The sequence below is a fragment of the Parambassis ranga genome, chromosome 8 (assembly GCF_900634625.1).
Source record: "Parambassis ranga chromosome 8, fParRan2.1, whole genome shotgun sequence".
NCBI lineage: Eukaryota > Metazoa > Chordata > Actinopteri > Ambassidae > Parambassis > Parambassis ranga.
Genome location: NC_041029.1, coordinates 4009300 through 4032091, shown reverse-complemented (window position 1 = coordinate 4032091; position 22792 = coordinate 4009300). Strand labels below are relative to the sequence as shown.

The following is a 22792-nucleotide window of genomic DNA, read 5'->3' as shown; positions in this document are numbered from 1 at the left end:
GCAGGTCTACAGTTTCCCGGACCAGCTGGCCCGCTGAGACTGAAAGAGTATGCAGTATGGTGTTAATAGAAACCATAATATAATGAATTTAAAGCTTTGGTGTCAGCTTTTGCATTACAGGTGAAAGGAGAGACGGAGAGTCCAGGCGGAGCCACACCACACACAGCCGAGTGGGTCCTCCTGAAGGTGATAAAAAGGAAGTGGTCGGAGCCTAGGTGGACTGGACCAAATCAGATGGTGGACAGGACATCCCATGCGGTGAGGCTTAAAGGGAAAGGCGACATCTGGTATCATTGGATACCATACTAGCTAGCTAGTTGTTAAAATCACAAATCTGAATGCCGTGAATATACTGAAACGTCTCATGTGTTATTTTACCGTACTAACCGGGTGAAGTTACCATGGAGACGGCACACCACAATCAAAACAAAACACTGAACTAAGCTCCACGGCGACAACCTTTGATGACATCATCAAAGGTTGTTGCCGTGGAGCTTAGTACACAAACAAGAGCATTTTGGCACACAGTGATTCAAGCATTCAGGATTATTTTCCATTGAGCGAGGACTATTTCTTCAACTAAAGATATGTTCAGGAGCGAGAGTGCTGCTCTGCTACGTGCAGAAAACGATCAGCTGCGTGCCGACCTGGCTTCTCTAAAAAAGAAGATGGCCCACAAGGAGCAAAAGTGGGAGGAGCAGGCAGCAGCATTAAAGGAGGATCTGGCCATTAAACAGCGTGCATTGGCAGGCATGCATGAGGACATGTATTCACAACAACAGTTTATGGATGTGCAGCTCAAAGAAGCCAACGATGAAAATCGGTGCCTCAGAGACACTGTGGAAGAGCTGCAGGTCTACAAAGCTGTTTCTATGAGATGGTCTATAATTTTGGACAGGAGGTGTGTTGATATGACCTGTAAACTTAGCACTCTGCACTCCCACGTAGAAGAGGATAAAGACATCATCATCACTATGACCAGTAAAAAAAGCGCTCTCGACTGCCAACTGAAGGAGAGCGCAGAGGTGATGCACACACGACTGCTGCACCTGGAAGAGGTGCTCGCAGTTAAAGACGAAAGCCTTGAGAGCATGCAGCAGCTCCTTAACGAGGTTAGAGAGGAGAAGAGGCTCCTGGAAGAGGAACTCAGCGAGCCGAAGATTTCCAAGAAGGAGCAAAAAAAGGCAGATAAGAAGCTGCAGAAAGAACGTGAGCAGAGGGAGAAACAAGAAAAGAAGGATCGCAAGAAGAGAGAGAAGCAGGAAAAGAAAGAACGTGAGGAGAGAGAGAAGCAGGAAAAGAAGGATTGCAAGGAGAGAGAGAAGCAAGAAAAGAAGGATTGCAAGAAGAGAGAGAAGCAAGAAAAGAAGGATCGCAAGGAGAGAGAGAAGCAAGAAAAGAAAGAACGGAAGGAGGCGTCATGGCGTATGAGGAGCTGACTTCTCTTCTTCAGCTAGACACTGCGGACCAGGCCAACCAGACTGGCTTTGCCTGTGTAGCAGGGAGGCGTCCCACACCTGGAACTGACCTGTTATTTCTTCAGCTTCTAACATGTTTGGTGCTTCTGTTCTTTTTTTGTTTTTGTTGATCATACATGAGAATAATCTGTTCACTGAAAAACTGTAACTGTGTGTGTGGTCTGTTGCATTAAACATTCAATGTCTTACATTTGTTATTTTAAAATGCTGCACAAATAATGAAACCCAGATATGCTGGCAACAGTTTACTGTATTTGGATTTGAATAAAATGCATTACATATACAGGATAGAACAAAAACAGTGATAACAATTATTATCACGTGCTGTCCTCAGGCAGGTGAAGACTGGTCTGGTGCAGCGTCTGGTCATAAGATCACAGAGCTGTGGAGAGAATATCACAATTACACAATGTACAGTAATTACAGCAAGACATAAAGAGAGCAGCAGTAAACTGAACAATGACAACAGCAGCAGGTCTATGACAGACGACGCTGCTCTGCTCGTCCTCAGCTACAACAACAGAGAGACAACGCAGCATGTTTAGCAGCGCCCATAATGATAATGACCATCGACAAGAACAAAGTCTTTGTATCCACATCAAGTTTGTCAGATCAGATCAACGGTAAATGGAAGAAAAACTGCTTCAAAATGCAGAAAGAGCCTGTTAGCATCACGTTAGCATCACGTTAGCATCACGTTAGCCAGTGGCGTAGGAAGCATTAAAACTGTGGGGGGGACACCTTCTGTGGGTGGGTGGTGAAAAAAAGTACATCAGTATATTATGAAATATAATATAATAATATGAAGTAGTTGCGTTTTCCTGTGGATTTTAGCAGGTTGTTAAACTATTTTACCTACAGAAGTAAACACTTCATGACTATTTCAGAGACAGATTCAACAAAAACTCGGTGACAAACAGAAACTAATTCCAAGTGAAACAACAGTTTTGTCAAACATACTGGTGCTACTACACTAACAGCCTCCATATCTGAGGCCTTCTCTCATTTACAGAGACAAAAAACTGGCAAATCCCATAGAAAAATGAACCAAACTGCTTAATGCAGATAATACTGAAACACTAAAAATACTAACTTACAAATAAATGCATGTCTTTATTTTTATTTGCTTATAAAACTACTTAATTCACAACAAACGTTGTGGATGTGTTTATAATGATGCGCTGCCTCATCTGCTGCATCAGTGTGTCCCTGTTCATATAATGCTCCACTGTGTCCTGACGTCCATCACATGTGTTTTATTCTTGCTGATAAGAATAGGAGCAGGTGGCTGTGTGCACTGGCTCGGCGAGGCTGAAGCTAGCAGGCTAACAGGAGCTAACCTGGCCTTATTACAACATGGGTTAATGCTGAAAACAACTCTAACTCTCCGTGTCTTTGTTAGAATCTCCTCATGTCCATTGTGTGTGGGGAGGGAGCAGAAAAGGCAACAACATGTCATCAGACAAATAAGACCGTCTACTGTAACTGACAGTAAACAGCAGCTTCCTCCCAACTTTTCTAAGTTGATTTAACATCAACCTAACGTCTCCTGGGGCCATGTGACAAACAGTCAGGCTTCAGCATGAGCTGGACTTTGTGGGATGACACTGACGTCACCTCCTCCAGCTTCGACCAGCTTCGACCAGCACCGACGGTTCTCTTTACGGTGTTTTACGCTCGCTCGAAGAGACCACTGGCTTTGTTAGGTCTGTTACTATAGTAACGGTATTGCAGCGCTGTGGTAACCAGGAAAACATGGAGTGGATTTCAGCGGTGAGGTTATTCTCTTATGAACCAAGTGGAACAGAGTTTTTCACGAGCAATCGAAACAGCGTTAGGTGGAGTTTCCTACTCACTAAATGTGGGGGGGTCCAAACGGGCCGTTTTAAAATGTGGGGGGGGCATGTCCCCCTCTGACATAATGGTAGCGACGCCTGTGAGGCATTTTGTTTTTAGCTTAGTTAGCTGAAATGCTGTACGTGCCCCTTTCCTTCAGAGGTAAACAAACACTTTCTTCTCCTTTACAACTAATCAATTTGCAATTGTTGAACAAGAATTCTTGTTTCCACACAGGTTCTTCTTCCTGATAAATCCAGAGAAGGGCCCAAAAGTGGAGAGTAAGTAAAACAAGATGCGACTGTCTGTGACTGTCTGAAGCTAGCTTAACTAAACCTTAGTAGCTTCAGATACTACTAACTAAGGTTTTTTCCAGATTAACTCGTGGTATTGCTAATATTTAGGAGTCTTCTCTCTTACATTTCAGGTATTACAGTTAAAAACCACTTGCAGGCCCCACGTGACACCAAGGAATGAGGTGAGATTCAAATTCATTTAAATGTATCAAGCTGTGTTTTACATTTTTGGTATAAATTATTTGTGTGTGTGTTTTTCTGTGTCCTATGACAGCATCAGCAGAGATGGAGGAGAGGGATTCATGTTCATCAAAGGGCACAAGCTGCAAGGAAATCAAGGAGAAGCTACAATAACAACACAATCCTGTTCAAAAGTAAGTCCTCCCTTTTTTAACTCCATCTTAAAACATCTGAATCATCTGGTTATACTGAGTGTTCATGGGTAAATACAACCACAGATGAAGATCTCCTGGAGTCTATCAATGAACAGGATGCCAGTCCATCACAGGGCCTAGATCTTTGCTTTGAAATCTTCTGATCTTCTGTGGGTTTTCTTTTTACCATACATTACTTAAAATACTAAAATAATTAAATAAATAGTAAATATTTACAATATTTTATGATGGTAAAGGAACATGTTTCTTGTTATACTATGTTTGCCAAATATTTTGCCCAAATATGACCTAGGAAAATGACTCCCAGCCAAGGGCTCGTCCAGGGTACTGATGGTGCAGATGTCACAGAGGGATACAGCTTTACCTTTACCTGCTCCATTTCCTCCCATTATCCTGGAGGAGTTTTCTCTCTCATCTACTCTGACTCCAACATCTCAGACACCAAGCCAGCAGTCAACAACTCGGCCTCCTTTAGTTTCCCCGTCGCTGATTATAAGCACCACGGCAGCTACAGCTGTGTGTATGAAGTCACCCTGTCCTCAAGGAAATTCACTTCTAATATGACAGCAGTGATGAGTCTCAGCATTAAAGGTAAGAAGAGAATTTCAAGTATAACATTAAATACATATATTTTAATGGAAGTGCTGTATTAGGCCTGCTTTTCCTAACTATTACTTCAAATTTCAGCTTCTCCAATTTCCCCATTGAGGTCCTCCTTTTGTTGAATATTTCTTGAGTAGTTGTTTCTTTCTTTTAGCTCCACTGGTGAGGTTCATCTCTTTGATCACTGCGCCTCTACTGCTGCTGGTTTTGCTAGCCTTGGTTGTGGTCTGTCTGGTTCACCGGAGAAGACGAGCCCAAGAGATTGAAGCTCTCAACAAAAACCAAGGCCAAACTCAAAGTCTGTGCTTAATGACAGAGACTACATTGAATTTAATAATCAATTGATGTATAAGAAAGTATTTCATATTGCTCATACATGATATTATTGTCTTTGTGTTGCAGTGATTGTCATTTACGCAGTCAACAGTGAGGAGGAGGAGCAACTGTATGAAAACTTTGAGCGGAAGAGCACCATGATGAGGCAAGAGCGGTCAAAATGTCTGACAGAAGAAATGTGTGAAAACGAGAATCATTACCGGTGCTGTGAAGAAGGGGGAAATGAAGAAAATAGCGAGCGCATTTATGTTACTGTCGAGGACATCGAAGCAGAAGAGGAAGGGAGGTTTGACCTCGCTGCTGCAAGAGAAGAAGCAACCAGTAGTTTCAGGGAGACTTACGCACATACATCCAAAGTGCATCCAGACGACGATCTGGATATCTATGGAGAAGAGGAGAATATTTATCAAAATGATTAGGTTATAATTTGTTGACCTTTCTAATTTTAATCTGTCTCTCAACTCTCATACAGAATTTATTATGTGTATGTGTATATCAAAGCTCCTCGTTAAGAAACATGTTGGATACTGATGCACTGTAAACTCTGTAAGTTTGTAGATCAAATAAATAAAAAATATAAAAAGTCAGATTTTCTCGTTTCAGTGATAGATAAAGGCAGAAATCTCAATATGTAATGTTAAAATACTTTTTACGTGCATAGTAGGTCAGATCAGATTAGCTGGACTTGGGTCTACTAGGCGCTCTGGAAGTGTCATGAGCCAGGGTTTTGGCTCCTTGTTTTGTTGTTATATTGTTTATTTTGTTATTTAGTTTTCAGTGTTTGTCCTCTTTTCTGCTCCTCCTCAGTCCTTCCCTCTCTCCTCCTCTAGCCTCCTCCCTGATTATCAGCTCCTCCCTAATTGTGTTCACCTGTGTCGTCTCTCCTCTTTTTAAGCCCTGTGCCTTCCCTTTGTCTTTGTCAGTTCTTCCCCGTGTGAACCCCTTGTGATTCCTTGTGAACCATCTCTTCGTCCTTCTTCTTCCTCCGTGTTTCCTCATGTTTCCCCGATCATCCTCAGGTTTGGTTTAGTTTATTCTTTTGTGTTTATTTGTACTTTTTACCTTTTGACTGGCACTGTTTCCAGTAGCCCTCCTTTCGTTTACCTGCTCCTCTGGACTGTTTTTGTTATTTAGCTTTGAATAAAGCTCCTTTTGTTGAACATTATTTTGGTCTGCGCCTGGGTCCTATTCAAACCCCACACCGCACATAACAGGAAGAGTTTAAATCCAAACCAGTGGCTCCTGAGAGACAGTCTGTGATGATGACTGGGAATTAAACAACGCTCTTGGTGCCTCTCATTCAGCCTCTTTTAGTGTAGGACATGACCCAATCTGGTTTGATGATGTGGCCTGCTTAGAACCTGAGAGTTCTTTAACCAGGTGTGGGCACAGAGGATTTGGAGAACACAACTGTAACCGTGCGTGCGTGCGTGCGTGCGTGCGTGCGTGTGTCTGTCTACATCCAACTAGTGCAGACTGGTGCAGACTTTGTCTGACAGGAAATCGTGGGTAAAATCGGGCGAAATATTGTGTAGCATGTCCCCAGCTTTACGGTGAAAGGGTGAGAGAGTTTCAAGATGAGCATTCATAATTCACCAGAGAGCTTGTGGTTGTATTCTGCATTTCCTGCTGTTTACCTCAGACTGACATGTTATCTCTAAACTCGCTAAAAAGGCTTAATAATGATGTTATAAAATGATGCACAGAATTTCTACTCTAAACAAATAAGCAGACGTAGACATGATTTCTGCATTTGTTGTGCCCAACAGTGATGCAGCAGTGTTCTGAAAAAAATCATGTCAGAGCTTCTTTTTGTGCAGTACTTCTTTCTGAAACTACTTGAAAATGTCTGAGGGCAAATTCTTTTATTTCAGTCTGACTGTAGTTGTTGAATGTAGCTGCAGAACTTTATCAACGTCTGTTTTAATGTAGTTGGGGTTGTCAGTAACCTCACAGACACGTTGGTAGTCCTTATGTCATCACAGGATGTAGCCTCACATCTAACAGCAGATTGACCAGTTAAACTGAAGCAGTGTGAGGATTTACATGATATGACATGTTTTCTTTGTTTATTTTTATCTTGTTGTTGTTTTTATATATGGATAGTACAGGATTCATAGATAGAAAGAACAGGTATCTATTACATGACCATTTTTAAACTCAACTTAAATCAGCCATGTTTTCATCTCTTGTAGTCTCTTATCTGTTGACTTCATCTCCACCTGCTGCAGGTCAGTTTACTGCCATGTTTGATACATAAATTCATTTAGTTTTAAGCCCATCCATCCATCTTCAACCACTTATCCGGGGCTGGGTCGCAGGGGCAGCAGTCTAAGCAGGGACACCCAGACTTCCCTCTCACTGGACACTTCTTCCAGCTCTTCCGTTGGAATTCAAGGTGTTCCCAGGCCAGCCGAGAGACATGGTCTCTCCACCGCATCCTGGGTCTTCCCCGGTGTCTCCTCCCATTTAGTTTTAAGCAAAAGGCGCTCTGGAAGAGTTGAAATCTTCCACAGGGGCTCCTGGGAAACGGTCTGTGACGATGACCGGGACATAAATGTAGCTCTCAGCGTAAGTTCAATCAGGAAGACTCTGTTTCCCATCATTCACCATTTATCCCTATCTGCTTCCTAATCTTTCTCCCTCTATCCCTCACTCCTCTGCTCCCCCTCTCTTCCGCTCTCTTAGTCAGGTGCTTAATAGAAAGCACCTCCCTCACCAATCAGCTGTCGCTTTCCATCCCTCTCCTGACCAATCACAGCTTAGCACGAAATTTAAAAGTCTTCGTCTCTTCTCCAGCTGTCTTCTGATCGAACCCGGCAACCCTCCTCCACCCCAAGCACCACCAGATCCACCCCAGTAAGGCCTCCTATTTCCTGCCCTCCAGCTCTCCACCACCACCAGGTCTAGACCCCGGGGGGGATCTTATGATCCAGCAGCCTCTCCTCTTGCGTTTTCCCCCCTTTCCGGATGTAGTTTTTCACGATGGGGTCTAGGACGCCAATGCACATTCAAACTTTGTACTTAATAAATCTTTCTCATTCAGTTCGCTGAGTCTCATGATTGAAATGATGCTCAGGTGGTCTGCAGACAGTTGTGTTGTGGGACAGTGCCTCTCATTGAGCCTCTTTTGGTCAAGGAACTGCACAAATCTGGCCTATTCTAGAAATGAAATGTTTTCGGAGGACACCACTGTCTCCTTTTTGACCTCTTTCATGACTTCTTCATTTGCTGCAGGTCTGTGCACTTTCCTGTGTCATGCATACAATGCGTAATGTTGTTGTGATGTATGTTCACATGCTGGATGCTGATATAGCTCATTGGTCCTGTGAAGCTTGTAGGTGCTTAAGTCTCACGGTAAAAAAAATGCATGTGCAGTTGTGGTCGGAAGTTTATACATACTTATCATAAACCAAATGTCTCTTCTGATGTCTGTCTCCCATGATGCATCTGCACTCAGACCTGCCCAGTTTAAGGAGCTGGTTCATGTGAAACCCACCAGACACATAAAGAGGAAGTGTTTCAGGAGGGCGAGATTCTGAACCTCAAGATTTTAGTTCATTTTTCTGTCTGTTCTCATGAAAGCAGTCTGACAGTGATGGCTGGCAGAAAAGAGAGAAACCTGCAGTTTTTCACTCTGGGTGAGAGATATTTTCACTGTTTTTCTTTTACTCTGTTGTTAATAGGTCAGCATCCATGAATAAAAAGTCTTTGAACTATTATTAGATTATTTTTTTGAAAACGTTTTTAAAATCTTATTAAATAACGCTGTTTTGATCTCCTGCAGTCTGCCTTCTCTTGACCTCATCTCCACCTGCTGCAGGTCAGTTTATTTATTAAAAATAATTCTTTGGATGAACATTGATTTCATGATGCCACCTATATATTCTATTTGAAAAATACAATTTTGTTGTGATTTTGCTGTGATTGTTAAGCTTATTTCCGCTATTTCAGACAAGATGCAACTTTTAAAGGTCTGTGTTGACTGTGATTATGGACAATACGGAAATTAAAAGAAACTCACCCCTATTAGCAATGAAGCACTGTGGCAAGAGAACCGCTGCAGTGGAGCGACGCAGAAGTTTGAAGGGTTCACAATACTGTCTAAATTATATGCATTTTGCCCTTGAATATTACTCAAGTACTTGACTAATCGTTGCAGCCCTACTGTCGATTTAACAGGGATTAACACAACCACCCAGACCATTTATTGATTGTCTTGGTGTCAACACATACACATATATACACACCCAAAAAAACCCTCTCACTGACGGTGCAAATCAATAACTGACTAACTGATAACTGATACAAACAGAGAATGCAACTAAGTACCAACACAACCACACTCTTTCATGATGACATCTTTGCAAAATAGTCAAAACTGTCAGTGGTAAAATGAATTTTACCACTGACATTTTAAATAACTGGGATCAATCTCAGCTATGTTTGTTGATCAGAGCGGGGTGATCTTAATTAAACTAAACTCTAGTTAAGGAGGTGGATCCACATTATTATGCAAGTCACACTTCTCATGCCAAAGTGTGAGAAAGGAAGACCTTCTAGAGGCTAAATAACGTGAAATAGTGAAATGTCTTTGAACCAGGTGTAAAACCATTTAATATGAAACTGAAGAGATCATCATACTGTGAAAGAATTGGTGTGTCATTCAGAGCGGGGAATTCAATCTTATAAAGGTGTATTGAGCAATGTCTGTCAAATTAGTAGCATTAAATGAGCAAATATTAATAAGCCACTAAGCAGAACTAAACGGACATTTGAAGCCGTAGGTGTTTCTGGAGTCCCAAGAACCTCTCAGAGCAAGATCCTACAAAAGCTTCCTGTTGTGCACAAAGCTGTATTTCACACCTAACCGAATCTCACAAAGAAATGTCTGGAGTGTGTTCAGAAATACATGAACACTGATTTTCAAAGAGTTCTGTTTACTGATGAATGCCATGCTACACTGGGTGGTCCAGATGGATCAAGGTCTGGATGGCTGGTAAATGGCCACATTGATCTAAGAAGAGTGAAACGTCATCAAGAAGTGGTGGAGTGATGTTTTGGACTGGAATAATGGGAAGTGAGAGTAGATCCATTTATAGTCCCCGCAGGTGTCAAAATGATCTTTGCAAGATATGTGGAGTTCCTGACTCCTATTTCCTGCCATTGAACAAAAAAGAAGAACCGTGTCATCTGAAAAATGATTTCCATTCATGACAATATACCATCTCATGTTCCACAGATTCCTTTATTACTCCTGTAAGGTCAGGTTAATAATTATTAAATAATTGTCAAGGTCTAAACCTTGTCCGCATCCAGTGGGTGCAGCTGCAAATAGTCAATGAATCTCAATCTTATTGGACAGACATAAGCATCATTAATGTATTTTGTTTTAAGCAAAATATTAAAATACAGTTTGAATGTCTTGTAGGTCTGGAAGGTGACATCAGATTAGCTGGATCTGGATCTACTCGGTGCTCTGGAAGAGTTGAAATCTTCCACAGTGGCTCCTGGGGAACAGTCTGTGATGATGGCTGGGACTTGAATGATGCTCAGGTGGTCTGCAGACAGTTGGGCTGTGGGACAGCACTCAGTGCCCCTCATTCAGCCCATTTTGGTCAAGGAACTGAAACAATCTGGCTTGATGATGTGGACTGTTCAGGAAATGAAAATTCACTAACTACATGTCAACACAAAGGTTTTGGAGAACACAACTGTGGACACAATGAGGACGCTGGTGTCATCTGTTTAGGTATGAAAAACTTCATTATGAGGACACGATATCATAAACATATCAAAGTGACATAACGTTGGGAAGTCACATGTTATGGTACACATCCACATTTGTACCTTCTGGTGAGAAAAAAAACGGAAATAAAGACAAAATAAATGTACTGGTAATGATAAAAGGTATTGGCCAAATATAGGTAAAACCCACAAAATTATTGGTGCTGTAATTCATGTTAAATATAAATAATTGTCAGTCTAAACCTTGTCCGCATTCCGTGGGTGCCATTAGAAACGGTGGAAAAGTCATTGAATCAATAAATCTCCTTCTCATTGGACGGACATAAGCATCATTAATTAACCTGAATTTACTTTGATTCATGTCCAATGAACTAGGGCTGGGCAATTAACCAGAAATATATCAAAACCGACATTTAGACCCTCTAACCCACGTAATTTTACTTGTGACGATTAATTCGGTTATTACGTTTCTGTGCTGTTCCCTTGCTGTGAAAATAAAATTAAAGTGCTTTGTAGAGCTTGTTACATACCCAGAGAACAGAGAAATCTGTTTGTGTTCCAGAGGTGGCAAGAACCATAACAAACTTATACATCACGGGAAACGTGTGTAGTCCTCACACGGCTCTCCCGCTGCAGCGTGCAGCGCAAATCATGCGCACACACACGCATACAGGTTCTGAAGACGTTCCGCTGCTGAACGTCGGCAGAAGCAGCAGTTTAGGTGAATGTTTGAAGCAGAGATATTTGGAAAACAAGCAAAACCGAGAAATACCAAATAGTAGCAACATCTTGCTCCTTCGCTAAACATGTTCACCTAAACTGCTGCTTCTGCCATTCAGCAATGTAACGTCAAAACCTGTGTGTGTCTGTGCGCTGCAGTGGGAGGACACACACACACACACACACACACACACACACGTTTCTCGTGAGTTATGAAACGTATTAAACAACAAGTTTAAGTCACGTAACTTTTATCAAGTTTGCGTTCACTCAAGGCGAAGCCATGAGCGAAGCTGACGTTGAGCATAATAACTACCCTCCCCCAAAAAAGTAACTATCGTTTATTAACCGTTAATCGAGTGTTAACCTTTTCCTGTTTGAAGCTCCCGACCATAGTCGAGAAGCGCAGAGGAGCGATGGACAGCTCCAGGGACGAGCTACGCTCGTAGTTAACTCCCCACCGTCACACAGCTGGATCAAAAAAACCGCAACACTCTTCTCCTTTTGCAGGGCGGCAGCTTTATTTTCCTTTCCTTCCACACTGTACATGTACTTTGTTTAGAAAGCACTCTTCTCATCAGTCAATAACTTTTTCCCCTTCCTCCTTCTCTCGTTCCCCATACACACATTCTCTCTCGCGCGCCACTCGCTCATCCACACCGTCACAGGTACGCACACACACCGCCTAGTCCTCTTAAAGGGACATGGGCCACTCACATAACACTACCCCCACTCTGGATTGACATCATACCCTAAATACAATCCAGCATAGCCACATACAGGCACACACACATCCATAAGGTTACACTTGAAATTCACAACCCTCTTTGCGTTTCTTAGGGGAATCACAGCACAACCAGTAGATTTGACTGAGTCCAGTACAGGTAGGCCCTAGTGAAAGTGCAGTCTAACGAAGACATGGAGCAGTCCTTGTTTTTCTATCCCTCTGAACTGTGTGCACATCATAAAGCAAAATCAGTCAAAATAAAGAACATTAATATTCTTCACCTAATGGTAACATATATATTGAACTTTAACATATCAAAACCAAAATCATTAGCAAGAAACAATCATCAGTACAGTGGAATACAAATAAACAGTTTGCTGCTGCTCCTCAAGGTTTTTTTTTAAGTGAAGGACTAAACTTAGAAAACAAAATTAGCTTGATCTTGAACAACGTAACTAGCCTGCAACAGCAGTCTCCAAATTTTCTTAACTGTCCTTCAACACTCTTAGTGAGTCAGCCACTCCCCAAACCTGTCTGGCGCCCTTGGCTCTGGGGAGGACAGCGTGACTGCTCCCCTCTTGCTGCACCACCCCCACTGTCCTGAGGGCCCCACACAGCAGAAGAGTCCTGATGAGGAGAGGCAGGAGGGTGTACAGCTGCAGCATCACTCACTCCATCTGAAGGGGCACACCCTGCTTCCATGTTGATGCTGGAGAACAACTGGGACAGACCCAGATCGGAAATGTCACTGTCCAGAGCTGGGGGTGACACCTCTACTGGCGTCCAGCTCTGAGCGTGCTGAATTGCCCAGGAGTTGTCCAAGGGGTCACGGCAGCGATACGGCTTAAGCTGGTCATGATGCACCACTCTTGCTTTCGTCTTGGCCCCCTTCTGGATACGGTAGACCAGGTCATCCAGCTGCCCAAGGACAAGATAAGATGGAAGAAACTTCTTCACTCTGTTTTTGAAAGTCTTTGTGCCTTCTATCAGGTACCACACAGCATCGGCAATCTTGTACTGTGTGCGACAAGAGTTCTTGTCATGCTGTCTTTTTGCTCGTTTTACAGACTCACCAAGAACTTCCCTGGCAATCTGATGTGCTAGCTCCAGGCGCTCTCTCAGATGCTGGACATATTCAGGGGCTGAAGGACTTACTTCTGGTTCTGGGGGCAGTCCAGCAACCAAGTCCACTGGCTCACTGACTTCCCTTCCAAATAACATGAAGTTGGGAGTGAGACCAGTTGCGCTGTGCCTGGAGGCCCTGTATGCCATGACAGCATAGGGAATCATGATGTCCCAATCCCAGTGGCAGCGCTCTGCTGTTGTGGCCAAAATCTTCTGGAGAGTTGCATTGAAGCACTCCACCTGACTGTCTGACTGGGGTCGGAAAGGTGTGGTGTGTGTTTTCTCAATCCCAAACAATGCACACATTTTCTGGAACACCTCAGACTCAAAGTTCCGGCCCTGGTCACTGTGCAATGTTTGTGGTGCCCCATAACGACACGCCCACTCTGCAGTGAGTACCTCAGCCACAGTCACTGCCTTATCATTTAGTAAAGGAAAGGCTTCCACCCATTTAGTAAAATAGTCCTGTATCACAAGTACATATTTATTTCTTCGTTCCGTCTCATTTAGTGGCCCCATGATATCCAGAGCAACACGTTCCATTGGTGCCCCTACTCGAACGGAGCCCATGGGGGCTTGTGGAGTCTTATGTGGTCTGGCTTTGGACGCACAGCTGGTACAGGTGGCACACCAGAGGGCCACATCCTCCCTCATCCGATACCAGAAGTACCGGGTTTGCAACCGGGCTACTGTACGCTCCACCCCAAAGTGTCCTCCCACCTGTCTCTCATGCATCTGCCTCATGACATCAGATCTGAAAGCACGGGGTAACACAATTTGGGGGTAAAATTGGGTATCATCCAAACAGTAGAAACGTCTCACCACTAATCCTTCCCGGATGTAGAGCCGTTTCCACTGGCTCCAGTATGTCTTTGTGGCTGGGCTGCAGGGCGAGACTGCCTCCCATAGAGGGCGCTCTTGGTTAGCTAAAATCCACTTCCGGATAGGTGCAATGTCTGGGTCAACCTCCTGTGCCTGCTGCAACTCTCCTAGGGACCAGCCACAAAAGAGCTCAGGTTCTTTGGTCTTGGTCATGTAGATTCTCTCTGGGTGCTGTAAGTGGTCAGTGTCAGCGGCCACAGCTTCTGCTACCCCCACTGGACTCGGCACTACCGGGTTGATGTCAGAGTCCAAGTCGCACTGCACCGCCTGATGACTGACATTCACCAGTTGAGGGAGGGGACTTGGCAGCTTGCATGGGCAGGACTGACGGCAGGGCCTCCGGGAGAGGCTGTCAGCATTGCTGTGCAACTGCCCAGGTCGGTGGACAATCACAAAATTATACTCTCCCAGCCTCTCGAGCCACCTAGCCAGCTGGCCTTCAGGCTCCTTCATCTTTGTCAACCACCGCAGGCTGCTGTGGTCAGTATGAACAATGAAAGGCCGCCCCAACAGGTACTGACGAAAGTGGGATGTGAACCGCACTACAGCGAGCAACTCCCTTCGGGTGGTACAGTAGTTTTGTTCAGTCCTGGATAGCTTTTGACTGCCATAGGCCAACACCCGCTCCTCGCTGCACAGCACCTATGCCCACATCACTGGCATCTGTGTCCAGTATCATGTTGCCCTCGTCAAGGGGGTGGACTGGAGTGGTAGTTAGCCAGTGTTTCAGTTCATCAAAAGCTGCCTGGCATTCCACAGTCCATCGGAAATGAGCATGCTTCTTTGTCAGGGCATGGAGGGGCTCCGCTATGGAGGCAAAATCTCTCACAAACCGCCGGTAGTAGGATGCAAGGCCGACGAATCTCCTGACTTCCTGCAGTGTTGTGGGCGTCGGCCACTCCTGCACCTTCTGAACTTTGTCGGGGTCAGTGGCCACACCCTCTCCTGACACGACGTGGCCCAGGTAAGTCACTTGGTGGCGGAAGAGGCAGCATTTACTTGGTTTCAGCTTGAGATTGGCCTGATGGAGTCTACTAAAGACCTGGTCCAGCCGTTTCAGCATCTCTGACACATTCCGACCCAGCACAATGATGTCGTCTAGATAGACCAGGCAGGTCTCCCACTGCAGGCCAGCTATCACTCGGTCCATCAGACGCTGGAATGTCGCCGGAGCATTGCACAGCCCGAACGGAATGACATTCCACTCGAACAGCCCATTTGTGGTGCAAAAGGCTGCTGCTTTGCGTGCTCGGGGGGTCAGTTCAACTTGCCAAGTTTCAGCCAGCAATTTGTGTTTTTCAACAAAGCCTCTGGTGGGACTTAGCATAACCTCCCCTTTGAGTGGTCCTCTCATATGGACGTTTCCTCGCACAACATACTCCTCACCAGCCTCCAGCACAACAGTCCGGGCAAATCTCGCTGTGCTTGCCTTCGTTTTATTTCTTGGCTGAAAGTATGGCACCTCTTCCCCAAACAACATAATCTGGCCCTTCCCAAAATCAAGGCGAGCCCGGGCATGAGTCAGGAATGGATGGCCCAGCAGGGCTTCAGCACCCGCTATATCAGCAACAAGGAAATTCACGCCCACCTGCTGGTTGTTGATCTGAACAGGAATGTGAGCTTCACCCAGAACAGGCACACCACCAGGTCCAACACCCTGTACAGTCTTTACAACAGAAGGCTGCAATGGAGGGCGAGCCTCTGGGTGGATGGCATTGTAGTGACACAATGGTAGCACACTTCTCGTTGCCCCACTGTCCAGGACAGCGCACACCTCCATTCCATTCACCAGCATAAGGATGCTCATCTCTCGGGTCTGAGGTTTAATGTTGCGTACAGCGGGGTCTGGGTTTCCCGGTGGTGGTGCTGAAACCGTGCCTCTGGTGTTTCTGCGTGTAGAAGGGCAGTCCCTTTTCATGTGCCCCACACCAGAACAGTTGTGACAGCGTACCTCTTCCCAGTTGTTTTTAGGACCCCTCCATCTCTGTGCTGTATGGGTGGGCTCATGAAGATGAAATTTCTGGCTTAACATGACTGGAATTGAAGCGGCAGACTGCAGGGGAGTAGCGGCAGCAGCAGGCTGGGGTTCCCCCATCTCCGTTCCCTCTCTGATGACAGCTGCTCTGGGCCTCCGTTCCGCTGTGCTACGTGCTCCTAACTGCATGAGGCTAGTCACATATGATGCAGCCCGCCTGGTAGTTTCATGGCGACGGGCTATTTCAAACGCTTGAGAGAGACTGCGGGGCCGTTGCTCCAACAGTTTCTGGACAATTTCTGCATCACCTACAGCATTAGTGAAAACTTCAACGCCAATGGCGTCCTGTTCAGTCCTGTCACTGTAGGCCACTGACACTTTTTCATATATGTCATCTCTTAAAACATGAAGGGGTTCACCCATGTTACGAACACGCTGCCTTAGTTCAACAGCCACCGCTGCAGCATGCTCGGAGGAGGGGCCATATGCGGTCTCCATCTCTTCCACCAGGCGGGCATAACCCCACTGTATGGATCGGGGGTTCCTGTGGACAATAGTTCCTGCAGCTCCTACCAAGCAGAACTTCAACTGGTCTTCCTAGACCAATGGTTAGCTTTGGCACAGCTTTCAAACCTGCACAGGAACTCTTTCCAGGGGGTGGTGCCATCATACTGCCCAGGACGCAAGGTGGGGACTCTTTCTTGTTGGTCATAGTCCTCCTCGCCCTCAGATGATGGCTGATCAGACGCATCAGGAGCATACACATGGTTTGGTTTGTTTACATCTGACTGGAGATGCCTGCACATGTGCTGTCGGACAACACACTTGGTCAGGGGAATGTCCATAATTAATGTCTCTGGATGAGTCATCACAAAACATACGTGTACTTTGGAACATGGGGCACATGGATGGTGGTGGCAAGAAGCTGGTGTGCTTTGCATATAACTGTTTTGGTGGGCAGGAGAAAAGGGGTTTGAGTGAGGAGTCGCAACAGCTGCGTATGGGTACTTTAATGATTGGGCAGGATTCCGATGATTATACACATCCAGAGGGGGGCTGCTGTTCAGTACACTTCCATGGAAACAAAGACTCTCCCCCATAGCATTAGCGAAAGGGTTAGTGGATGCTAACTGGGGTCGGAGCACCTCAGGTGTTTCACTCGTTATCTGCCCCAGCCGAGCAGGCTCATGGTCACAGAGAAAAGGATTATGATGTCCATGCCGTTCATATATTTCGCTCACATTGTCCGTGTGTCCCTGTATTTGACTCATGTTTACTGTGGCTGGCGACATAAATGGGTTGGAATAGGTTGTAGCTTGCTCGCACATGTCTGCAGCCGAGTATCTGCTGGGCGCCGCCATCTTGGTCCGCATGACGTTGTAAACAATATTTTTGGCTAGCTTAACCACTCTGATATTTTCTGGGCTTCTTTATCTCACCAGTCCTGTGTTTGTAGATGTGCAAGAGTCCCTTCGTGGTCGCCAATGTTAACCTTTTCCTGTTTGAAGCTCCCGACCATAGTCGAGAAGCGCAGAGGAGCGATGGACAGCTCCAGGGACGAGCTACGCTCGTAGTTAACTCCCCACCGTCACACAGCTGGATCAAAAAAACCGCAACACTCTTCTCCTTTTGCAGGGCGGCAGCTTTATTTTCCTTTCCTTCCACACTGTACATGTACTTTGTTTAGAAAGCACTCTTCTCATCAGTCAATAACCTTTTCCCCTTCCTCCTTCTCTCGTTCCCCATACACACGTTCTCTCTCGCGTGCCACTCGCTCATCCACACCGTCACAGGTACGCACACACACCGCCTAGTCCTCTTAAAGGGACATGGGCCACTCACATAACACGAGGAAAAAGCTTCAATTAATCGTGATATTGATTTTAAGTAATATCACCCAGCCCTACAAGGAACACAAATCTGTCATATAATAAACACACTTTATTTTATACAAATATATTTCTACTTTTTAAATCAAACATGTCCTATTTGAGTGTTCTCATCTGTTAAACATGAGTTTTTTTGTTTTGAGCAAAATATTAAAATATAGTTTGAATGTCTTGTAGGTCTGGAAGGTGACATCAGATTAGCTGGATCTGGATCTACTCGCTGCTCTGGAAGACTTGAAATCTTCCACAATGGCTCCTGGGGAACAGTCTGTGATGATGGCTGGGACTTGAATGATGCCCAGGTGGTCTGCAGACAGCTAGGCTGTGGGACAGCACTCCGTACCCCTTCTTCAGACATGTTTGGTCAAGGAACTGAAATAATCTGGCTTGATGATGTGGACTGTTCAGGAAATGAAAATTCACTAACTGCATGTCAACACAGAAGTTTTGGAGAACACGACTGTGGACACAATGAGGACGCTGGTGTCATCTGTTCAGGTATGAAACATGTTAAGGTACACATACACATTTTAGTAGTAGTAGTAGAAGTAGTAGGAAACTCAAGACTATATCAGTCCAAACAGTAAGTCTGTGTAGTCCAAATAAAAGTCCAGAAGTGACCAGGGTACACCACAAATTAAGTAGCTCCACACCTTCAACCTCAGTCATCTGTGGGTTCTACACTCTCCTTCTGTCTGACATGCACTCCCTGTTGCACTCCATGCTGTTTGGTCCAAGGCAGTCTTGGTCTCTGGGTCTGTGTATTTTGGAGTAAAAATATACAATAAATGTGTTAGGACATCAGAGGTAAGGGAAGAGACCAGTAGCCAAAACCCACACAGACACAGGGAGAACCTCCACACAGAAAGGCTCCAGCTCACCAGCAGGTTCAAAACTTCAAAACCTTCTGGTGAAGTGGCAATGCTACAAAGTTTCAGGAAGAAAGGAATACTGATTAACTTTGTAAAAAATGGCACCTTATGCAAATACCTGACCAGGTTGTGGCACCACCACAAAAAAAAATGTATGTGCATGTGTATATGTATGTTTCCTTCCTGTTTAGGGAGAAGTGTTTCCTGTGTCATGCAGGTTAGCTGGGTGTGGCTTAGATTTGAAAAAGGGCTAGTGAGAAAAGTTTGAGAGGGGGGGAGAGATAGTACCCAGAACGAGGAAGGAAAGGAGTCTGTGTTTCTTCAGGGCCCACGGGGGGGTTTCTGTGAAAAGGGGACCCCAGCGAAATACACAAGAAGGGACGCTGAATGTCTGAGAAGGGGGCTAAACACCAAGCCTTAAGTGAGAATAAAGACTGGGAAGAGAATCACCTCACCACAAAGCCTGGATGGAAACCCCTGGTGTCCAGGGTGAGTGAGGGAGAAGCTTCTAATTCGTGTTTTGCTACAACTTGTATTTTGGACTTTATTTTTGTTACCTTTTGAAAGACTTTGGGATTTATGGGACCTTTCATATGGAATGGACATTGCCACCCACAGGATAAGAAAGCTGACATTTTTTTTTCTTTTCTTCTCTCTTAGTAGGATGTGCCTTCGGCCTCTTCTTGGACTGCCTGTTGTGGTGAAAGTTTTGCGGGAAAGGGGTGGAATTTTGGTTGGGTGAGAAATACTTAAATAGGAAAAAACCTTTGTTTCCTTATGGGAGTGAATTGTTTTGCGGGGCAAGCCCTTTAACAGGACACTGTGGTTCACAATGAAATTTAAGTTATCCAAGTTGGTCTTTTCTTTTTATTAAACAATTGAAATTGGTAATGTCCCTAGTTTGTTTTTTTCGTGGTAACGTTGACTGTAAAATGATGGTCGAGTGTTACAAGGTATTCTTTCAGAGACATCAGGATGCATGCTTGTCTTGTATGTTGTCTGTCGAACTGAACAAAGAGACCCCATTCTGATAATATTCACAGTCACCAATTTAGCCAAGATGTTCCATCCAACCAAAAGTTCACAGGAAATCAGTACCATCATCAGCACCAGAAGGACAATTAACATGTAAAGATGAATTAAGCCTTCTCATACTGTAGCAATTTGTACCTTCTGGTGAGGGGAAAAAAAACCTGAAAATAAACACAAAATAAATATACTGCCATGGAAGCTCTTGGCCAAAATATAGGTAAAACCCACAAATCTTGATGCTGTAATTCATGTTAAATATTAAATAATTGTTCATTTAAAACTTATCTGCATCCTGTGGGCGCAGTTACAAACAGTGGAAAAGTCGTTGAATCGATAAATCTCCTTCTCATTGGACGGACATAAGCATCATTAATTAACCTGAATTTACTTTGATTCATGTCCAAGGAACACAAATCAGTCATATACTAAACACAATTCATTTATTTTATACAAATATATTTCTACTTTTTAATTCAAACATCTCAGTTTTGAGTGTTCTCATGTGTTAAACATGAGTTTTTTTTGTTTTAAGCAAAATATGAAAATATAGTTTGAATGTCTTGTAGGTCTGGAAGGTGACATCAGATTAGCTGGATCTGGATCTACTCGGTGCTCTGGAAGAGTTGAAATCTTCCACAGTGGCTCCTGGGGAACAGTCTGTGATGATGGCTGGGACTTGAATGATGCTCAGGTGGTGTGCAGACAGTTGGGCTGTGGGACAGCACTCGGTGCCCCTCATTCAGCCTATTTTGGTGAAGGAACTGAAATAATCTGGCTTGATGATGTGGACTGTTCAGGAAATGAAAATCCACTAACTGCATGTCAACACAGAAGTTTGGAGAACACAACTGTGGACACAATGAGGACGCTGGTGTCATCTGTTCAGGTATGAAAACTTCATTATGAGGACACGATATCATAAATATATAAGTGATGTATAACTTTGAGAAGTCACATGTTAAGGTACACATACACATTTTAGTAGTAGGAAGCTCAAGACTATATCAGTCCAAACAGTAAGTCTGAGTAGTCGAAATACAAGTCCTGAAGTGACCAGGGTACACCACAAATTAAGTAGCTCCACACCTTCAACCTCAGTCATCTGTGGGCTCTACACTCTCCTTCTGTCTGACATGCACTCCCTGTTGCACTCCATGCTGTTTGGTCCAAGGCAGTCTTGGTCTCAAGGTCTGTGTACTTTGGAGTAAAAATATACAATAAATGATGTGTTAGGACATCAGAGGTAAGGGAAGAGGCCAGCAGCCAAAACCCACACAGAGACAGGGAGAAACTCCACACAGAAAGGCTCCAGCTCACCAGCAGGTTCAAAACCTCAAAACCTTCTGGTGAAGTGGCAATGCTACAAAGTTTCAGGAAGAAAGGAATACTGATTAACTTTGTAAAAACTGGCACCTTATGCAAATACCTGACCAGGTATTCTTTCAGAGACTTCAGGATGCATGCTTGTCTTGTATGTTGTCTGTCATCCTGAACAAAGAGACCCCATTCTGATAATATTCGCAGTCACTAATTCAGCCAGGATGTTCCATCCCACCAAAGGTTCACAGGAAATCAGTACTATCGTCAGCACCAGAAGGACAAATAACATATAAAGATGAATTAAGCCTCTTCATACTGTAGCAATTGGTACCTTCTGGTGAGGAAAACAAAATGAAGACAAAATAAATGTTCTACCAATGATAAAATCCATTGGCCAAATATAGCTAAAAACCACAAAATCCTTGATGCTGTAATTCATGTTAAATATTAAATAATTGTTCATCTAAACCTTATCTGCATCCTGTGGGCGCAGTTACAAACAGTGGAAAAGTCATTGAATTATGAATCTCCTTCTCATTGGACGGACATAAGCATTATTAACCTGAATTTACTTCTAAGGAACACAAATCTGTCATATAATAAACACACTTTATGTTATACAAATATATTTCTACGTTTTAAATCAAACATGTCCTATTTGAGTGTTTTCATCTGTTAAACATGAGGGTTTTTTTTGTTTTAGGCAAAATATTAAAATGTAGTTTGATTGTCTTGTAGGTCTGGAAGGTGACATCAGATTAGCTGGATCTGGATCTACTCGCTGCTCTGGAAGACTTGAAATCTTACACAATGGCTCCTGGGGAACAGTCTGTGATGATGGCTGGGACTTGAATGATGCTCAGGTGGTCTGCAGACAGTTGGACTGTGGGACAGCACTCAGTACCCCTCATTCAGCCGTGTTTGGTCAAGGAACTGAAATAATCTGGCTTGATGATGTGGACTGTTCAGGAAATGAAAATTCACTAACTGCATGTCAACACAAAGGTTTTGGAGAACACAACTGTGGACACCATCAGGACGCTGGTGTCATCTGTTCAGGTATGAAAAACTTCATTATGAGGACACGATATCATAAATATGGCAAAGTGATGTATAACTTTGAGAAGTCAGATGTTAAGGTACACATACACACTTTAGTAGTAGAAGTAGTAGAAGTAGTAGGAAACTCAAGACTATATCAGTCCAAACAGTAAGTCTGTGTAGTCCAAATAAAAGTCCAGAAGTGACCAGGGTACACCACAAATTAAGTAGCTCCACACCTTCAACCTCAGTCATCTGTGGGCTCTACACTCTCCTTCTGTCTGACATGCACTCCCTGTTGCACTCCATGCTGTTTGGTCCAAGGCAGTCTTGGTCTCTGGGTCTGTGTATTTTGGAGTAAAAATATACAATAAATGATGCGTTAGGACATCAGAGGTAAGGGAAGAGGCCAGCAGCCAAAACCCACACAGGCACAGGGAGAAACTCCACACAGAAAGGCTCCAGCTCACCAGCAGGTTCAAAACCTCAAAACCTTCTGGTGAAGTGGCAATGCTAC

General features: G+C 44.2%; 1 protein-coding gene and 2 pseudogenes across 1 annotated transcript; 2 read left to right on the top strand and 1 right to left on the bottom strand.

The window, feature by feature from the left end:
* The first annotated feature begins 220 nt into the window (after positions 1 to 220).
* Positions 221 to 5363, top strand: LOC114439907 (uncharacterized). Its single transcript, XM_028412107.1, has 7 exons — positions 221 to 258; positions 3552 to 3595; positions 3742 to 3792; positions 3885 to 3984; positions 4298 to 4596; positions 4763 to 4906; positions 5011 to 5363. The coding sequence occupies exons 5-7, from the start codon at positions 4302 to 4304 to the stop codon at positions 5361 to 5363; spliced, it is 792 nt and encodes a 263-aa protein (XP_028267908.1). The 5' UTR covers positions 221 to 258; positions 3552 to 3595; positions 3742 to 3792; positions 3885 to 3984; positions 4298 to 4301.
* Positions 5364 to 12652: 7289 nt separating this feature from the next.
* On the bottom strand, positions 12653 to 16619 carry LOC114439906 (uncharacterized; annotated as a pseudogene).
* Positions 16620 to 17016: 397 nt separating this feature from the next.
* LOC114439905 (deleted in malignant brain tumors 1 protein-like) lies at positions 17017 to 20820 on the top strand (annotated as a pseudogene).
* The last annotated feature ends 1972 nt before the right edge of the window (positions 20821 to 22792 follow it).

Coding starts and splice junctions, on each gene's coding strand:
- LOC114439907 (XM_028412107.1), top strand. CDS start 4,302: ATGACTCCCAGCCAAGGGCTCGTCCAGGGTACTGATGGTGCAGATGTC. Junction 4,597..4,762: donor GATGAGTCTCAGCATTAAAG/GTAAGAAGAGAA, acceptor TCTTTCTTTTAG/CTCCACTGGTGAGGTTCATC. Junction 4,907..5,010: donor AAACCAAGGCCAAACTCAAA/GTCTGTGCTTAA, acceptor TTTGTGTTGCAG/TGATTGTCATTTACGCAGTC.